General features: G+C 28.3%; 1 protein-coding gene across 1 annotated transcript; it reads left to right on the top strand.

The window, feature by feature from the left end:
* The first annotated feature begins 3,893 nt into the window (after positions 1-3,893).
* On the top strand, positions 3,894-6,450 carry LOC123299823 (trans-1,2-dihydrobenzene-1,2-diol dehydrogenase-like). Its single transcript, XM_044882199.1, has 6 exons — positions 3,894-4,030; positions 4,096-4,300; positions 5,325-5,616; positions 5,759-6,008; positions 6,074-6,221; positions 6,293-6,450. Exons 2-6 carry the CDS (start codon positions 4,096-4,098, stop codon positions 6,406-6,408), a joined length of 1,011 nt encoding a protein of 336 aa, XP_044738134.1. The 5' UTR covers positions 3,894-4,030; the 3' UTR covers positions 6,409-6,450.
* The last annotated feature ends 655 nt before the right edge of the window (positions 6,451-7,105 follow it).

Genomic DNA, 7,105 nt, shown 5'->3' with positions numbered 1-7,105 from the left:
CTGAAAACTACATTTTCGACATCGATTTTTTTAAAATAAAAATGCAACTTTAAATAACCAGCATATAAGATTGGGACGCTAAATGTCTGGAGAGGGCGATTTAGAGGTCATTGTTTTTGTATCCTTAATCTACGACCAATGTAAAATGTAATCATATCTCAGTATTCGATCGAACCTTAAGAACATTTTCTATTGACTGGTTTATACGGGGTATCTCAAAAGTAAGGATACAGCAACTTGTAAAAATATTAAGATGTTGAAAAATGGGCTGTATAAAAGTTATTAGAGATCGTGTATTTGATTCTGAATACCTATATATTCAGGTCATTCACATCAGTTGTTCATCTATATCCATACTTTTGGTACACCTTGTATGTAAAAAAAATAAACAGAATAAACTAATAAAATAGTTTTTAAAATTGTACATAAAAATTAGTAAATAATTCTTCTTTTTGCCATAATTAATATTTTTTTAAATTAATATAATAATAAATCCATAATATTATTTATGGTAAAACAGATTATACAAATAAAATTTAAAAAAATAAATTTTTTTTAAAAATTATTATTATTATATTATGTGCCAAAATGTAATATTTTAAGCTATTTTATCAACAACAAAAAAATACATCCGAACGACTGAAAAAATATAAACTTTTTATTATATGTATTTTAAAATAAATCATATTTGAATTTAAGCAAAATGAAAAAAAAATTATTTACAATATATTTAACGAAATATTATTATAAATAATTATTACTCTATTATATATATATATATATATAAATAATGAAAATTTTGTGTGAATATATTATCTTTATATATAAATATATTTAAAATAATTAAGAAAAATTTTTATGAATATTGATTATATATTGTATACCTAAAAAAATAAATAATTTGTGAATTTATTGTACATATTGTTATATAATTATATAAATATTATATATTATTATTATTGAAGTAATTATTATGCTTTAGTTACAAATTGTTTTAATTCGAAATAATACATGTTATTAAAATATGCCAATTAAATAATGAGATTTTACATTAAACAAAATTTTGCTGTTTATTCTTTAATAAAACCTTACAGTGATATCTAACTAATCCATTCGTTCTTCTAATAATGGGAGACTGTAACAACTTACAAAATTTTGATTTCAACATTTGCGCCAGAACGAGAGCAGCTTAGTGAGGTGACATGGAGTGAGTTTCTGTAATTGAATATTTAATATAAATAGTAAACGGGGTTCCAAAATTAACGGAAGAGTTGAATGGAGGGCTACAAGAAAAAACAAAGCATTTTCACTATTGAGCAAGATTTAAAAATTAATGAAGCTTTAGCAGATAAACTTTGCAATTTTCGTACAAACTATCGTCGGAATAGTGATTTATCATCGTAAAATGTGGAAAAAATAAATTTAATAAAATGCAGACAACAAATCTTCAAAAAACAGAATATAATTGACCGCACAAATAATGGAATTTAAGACCGTTGGATTTTTTGAAGTCTGAAGCTTATGGCAGCAAGTCCTCGGGTACCTTATAAGCGGAAATTGAAGAATTGTATAAACGAAATTAAGTCACATTAATGCAAAATGGTAGTTAAAAAAGTTTAAAAATTACTTCAGTAGGCAACTTCCTATTTATTTGACATAATAGATCATATATCATAAATGTTATTTAAATATGACATATATTACACGCATGCGTATTTTATATACAAGTATATTAAAATATGCATCTGTCAATGTTAATCTGTCTATCAAGTTTAATCAGGCGTTTAATCAGGTATGAATTTTATTCTCCTAGTTTGAAGATTTTATTATATAATTCTTAAATTCTTTCTAAATTTAAGTTAATAATTTATTTCATTCGATAGCAAGCTATGGCCGTTCGCAAATGGTCCAATTTTCGTATTAGAAATTCTGTTAGCTATTCTATTAAGCATATATTTTATATACCCTTACTTTTTCCTTTTCTTAGGTTCTTAGAAACATGGACATGACTGTGTCTACATCCCTACTAGTGATGTGACGAATATTCGCATACTTTCTAACATTCGCATTCGCAAGAAACGATGCGAATGTTTTTGACAAACAACAAAATTACAGTACAATTTCACTAATCACTATTATAAACCAGAGGTTGTCGGATTAGTGGAATGTTCGGATTACTGGATTGTATAGAAAAATTCATAATAATTATCATCACTGGCGAGAAAGTAATCTTTTTTGATATTTTTTTTTTTATAAATCTCGATTTCTGTAGCGTGCCGGATTATTGGACATATCGGTTTATTGAAGTGCTGGATTAGTGAGATTTTACTGTATTTATAAATATAAACTATTTATAAACAAACTTCTAATATTCAAAATGTTGTAAACCTTTGGATTCGATTGGTTTTTAGAGGAGTTATACGGTTTTTTTTTAATGGACTTATAAGATGGACCCCTTTGTGCTAATGAAGAATTATATGTATTTAGTTAAAACAAAAAATTTTGCGAGCACTTCATTTGAAAGTTAACATTCACATTCGCGAATGTTGGGGATGAATATTCGCATTCGCAATGTATAAAATACAATATTCGTCTCTTCACTAATCCCTATTTATTATCATGCGTTGGGTGCTGGCAAACCAAGAAGAACCCATATTTGGAAGCCAATGAATATGAGCCGTATTAATATGCTTCTTTAATGGTCTAAACAAAAAATACGACCACTTCCAATAAAGCGATAATTTGACACACACTTTAATAGTAAGGTACAGATTGGTTTCGATATCGTGCTCTGACTTTCTCGTTTCGTTAAACTGTGGGATTCTACCATAATACATTCATCGATGGTTTTTCAAAATCAAAGCATTTTCGAGTCAAAGCTCATCTAATATTTCTCTCATTTGATGATTTAAAATTTTACAACAACCCTGGATAATTTCACTACGATAATATTGTGTATGAGAAATAATGTTTTATTTAGCTGAATTCTATTAGATAGATTATTATAGGCTATGTATGAACTGAATCAGAAAATTTCCAAATTCAATAATATTTTATGATTAATAAAGCAGCTAATTAGTTTTGCTTTAAATATTAAGTCTAAATTATTAAACTTTTATTCAAATATTATTATTAATTAATACAATTATGATTATAAAATGACCTTAAGTGAGTAAAAATGACAAATCAATTGAAGTAAACAAACATTTTCTAGAAGTACTCTGTACAAGTTTATCGTCACTTGTATGCCACTATCTACACTTATATTAACAAGTGAAAACAAACAATTGACTAAGTTAATTGTTGAAATACCATGTATAGACAGTTTTGATGACTCAATCGTTTGATTTTGACGTCACGTAAATAAAGAAAGAATCCACTCTTAAATAGCCACACATACATAACTGATATTCCCATATTAATACATACTACAAAATTTTCACCTAATTAGCGCCCTCGTGGATAAACAGTGATGTTTACAAGAAAATGTTTCAAACAAAAGTTGTTTATTTTTTTATAAGGGACATTTTTTACATTTAAATATTTGTTCTATCTATAACGGTTTACAAGATGGCGAGACCCAATTGACCTATGTTGCTCATTTACGAACTCGACCTCACTTTTTACGTCTTAAGCACACTATAAAAATTTCCGCTTGATATCTGTTTTTGTTTTTGAGTAATCGTGATGACAGACGGACAGACGACAGATGACAGACGACAGACAGACAGACAGACATACGGAAATGAACTAATTTGATGATTCTATGAACACCTAACCCAAAATTTTTTTCGTAGCATCAATATTTTAAAGCGTTACAAACTTGGGAATAAACTTAATATACTATGTATATTTCATATACATGGTATAAAAACTTTTTATAAATTGTTTGATAACCACTTGATAAATATTATAATATTTGTTTATAATTAACTATTAATATTAGTATATCATATAAAAATGTACAAATACTAAAGTACCATTGAATTTTGCAACAGTTTTAATATTTAATTACTTGAATTAATTTAAAGTAAGTATTTTAACTGTTGATTGTTAAATTGTTGGAGGTTAGTAAATTAACTTCTTTATTTTAAGATGTCTACATTACGTTGGGGTATCGTTAGTGCAGGAAAAATAAGTCATGATTTTACATCGGCACTTTCTACTTTACCGGAGAGTGAACATAAGGTAGTTGCAGTTGCGGCTAGAGATTTGTCAAGAGCCAAGGAATTCGCTAAGGTACATGGCATTCCGAATGTATATGATAATTATGAAGCATTAGCAAAAGATTCTGGAATTGGTAAGTTAAATATCTATAACTGTATTTGTTTGATTTAAACTATTTTAGCTTCCGAAGGGATGATACGAAATATATTAGGCCTGACACTAGCAATATTGCCGCATTTCATATGTCAAATTGATATATTCTACACTTTCTTTTTTTTTATTGAAAAATTTCGTATTGATATTTCTTAATTTTTCATCGAATTTTTTAATTGGCTAAATTAACACCGGGGCAGAAACACTGCCAATAATATATTCGTGTAGACAATTAAAAATTAACAAAAGCAAGTGCAAATGCCGGGGTGAGATATAAAAGCTTGATTGGAAAATTGAAATTTTTTAAAGAAGGAGATGTAAATAGACTTGCGCTTTTTAACATTTTGAGTACAGGTGCTTGGTGGTAGAGTTCTTGATGATCATTTTTGCAGATCAGGGTTAAACTCACTTGTTTTTTAAAATTATATACATTAATTTAGCAATTTTATTTACACATATATTTAAAGAAAATTTTTATTTTACGATTTAAAAAAAAAATTATTTTTGATATCCACCAATAGCACGAGTCCATCTAACAAGGATGTGAAACTCGAGTAGAGAGAGTAGCAAGAAAAAAGGTGCTTATCTTGGCGAGGTCTAGTGCTCGGTCGTTGCGCATTTTCGAGAGAAAGACAGCCTGGTGAGCATTACAAAGTACGCAACGACCGATGACCCACCCAGTTAGGCGCCGTAACAAATAGACTTTTTCATCACAAATTTTTCGGTTTCGACAATATTTTTCTCGAGTATACTCCACATGTCTTTTTTCCTTGCATAAACTTCTTGGCTTTCACTTTTTGATCTAAAGTCAACTTCACTCTCATTTAGCAGTTACATTCGCTGATATAACTATTTTATACTTTTTACCAGATTCTGAAACTGTTCTGTCAATAACCAATATAAATTATTCATCTTGCATTTAAAAACGGTATTCAAATAAAATTTGAAGTTCGGTTCTACAATCAAAAGAAATACTTATTAATGTAGTTTAATGTATGTTATAGATATAGCTTATATTGGAAGCTTAAATCCTCAACATTATGAAAATGCAAAACTTATGTTGGAAAATGGAAAACATGTATTATGTGAAAAACCACTCACCATGAATGCAAGCCAAACTAAAGCATTAATCAAAGTGGCCAAGGAAAAGAAATTATTTTTAATGGAAGCTGTTTGGTCACGATGTTTTCCAGTTTACAAAGAACTTAAAAAAGCATTATGTAGTGGAGTTATTGGTGATGTTAAACAAGTAACTGTTGGTTTTGGATTTCGTCTGGAACATGTTGATCGACTTATGTAAGTTTTTATAAAATAATATATTCAAGGACTAGCTATAAATGTCTATGGAAGGTGTATTGTTTCACTGATCACCCAATAGTTTTGGAGACATTAAGTTTTCTTAAAATGTATTCTTTAATAATAGTAATGTTCCTTTTAGGAAAAAAGAAATGGGTGGCGGAACCATTTTAGATTTAGGAATATATACATTACAATTTCAACAATTTATATATGATCACAAAAAACCTTTAGAAGTACAAGCTACAGGACATGTAACAGATACGGGATGCGATATTGCAATGAATGCTGTCATTAAATACGAGAACAATCAACTTGCTTCAATACAAACTTCAGGCTTATGTGAATTGACAAATGAAGCGGTTATCGTTGGGACTAAGGGAATAATACGGGTAAGTTAAGATTAATAAAAATAGTAATTTTCAATTTTTTGTTAACATTTTGATAAATTCAAAAGGTTCCTAACTTCTGGTGTCCCACTCAGCTAATGTTACCCAATGAAACAAAAGAATTTCCCCTGCCAAAGTGTAAACATGAAATGAATTTTGTAAATAGTGTTGGTTTACGATATGAAGCTGCCGAGGCACGTGAATGTATTTCAAAAGGTATATTAAAAACATATTTTTGGACTATTAACAATATTTTGTAAAAAAATGAATATTTCTAAATTCTCCAGGTTTACAAGAATGTCCATCAATAACATGGAATGAATCCATACAATTGGCTGAGCTAGAGGATACTCTTCGTAAAATACTTGGAGTTAAATTTCCAGAGGATTCACAAACATATTAAATATAATTTGATTTAACTAATTTTTATTTCAATTTTGATGTCGATAGCTTTAAAAATTGTAATATTGAACTTGTTACGAGTAAATAATTTTTTTTACCGATGTATTTTCTTTATATTTTAGTTATATTTAGACCAAGAGGGAGGGAGAGAGGATGACTACAAAATGACTGGTTTTGGCTAGACTAGATTATATATATCTTTATGATCAATTTCTAGCACTAATTCAGCTTCAATAGACAATAATCAATCTATCTTGGCCCATCCTTTCACATAAGTAATTTTTTACACTTTTCAGGGTGGAAAATGGTCTTTCTTCTAAAAAATTTGTAACTGAGATGCTCAAAAAAATACGTGGAGCAATATCTACATTAGGGTAAACAACTTAGGGAAGATTTCATGAATGCAATACATTACTCATATTTTGTGCAGATCGTACATCTTCAAAATTTGCTAAGGTGTCTTTAAGTAGATAATTTTAAAGGAAACATTTATTCCCCAATGTTTTTTTAAGTCGTCAGGCTAAACTAATTTGCATCAATTTCATATAAATTATCAAAAAGATTAAAGTTTACATAAAGCATTATCATATGCATTTTTACGTCCAGCTATTTGTATACTTAAGAGTATTTAAAATTGGGTAATAAGTATTTATACAGAAATTTTCTTGTCAAGAAATAAGTGCTCTTTCATTTACCCG

The sequence above is a fragment of the Chrysoperla carnea genome, chromosome 5 (genome assembly GCF_905475395.1).
Source record: "Chrysoperla carnea chromosome 5, inChrCarn1.1, whole genome shotgun sequence".
Classification (NCBI taxonomy): Eukaryota; Metazoa; Arthropoda; class Insecta; order Neuroptera; family Chrysopidae; genus Chrysoperla; species Chrysoperla carnea.
This window is presented reverse-complemented; position numbering and strand designations above follow the sequence as displayed.

Excerpts from the sequence above, each read along its gene's own strand:
- LOC123299823 (XM_044882199.1), top strand. The coding sequence starts at position 4,096 with ATGTCTACATTACGTTGGGGTATCGTTAGTGCAGGAAAAATAAGTCAT. Across the intron at positions 6,009-6,073 it reads GGACTAAGGGAATAATACGG|GTTCCTAACTTCTGGTGTCC; the intron begins GTAAGTTAAGAT and ends TAAATTCAAAAG. Across the intron at positions 6,222-6,292 it reads ACGTGAATGTATTTCAAAAG|GTTTACAAGAATGTCCATCA; the intron begins GTATATTAAAAA and ends TAAATTCTCCAG.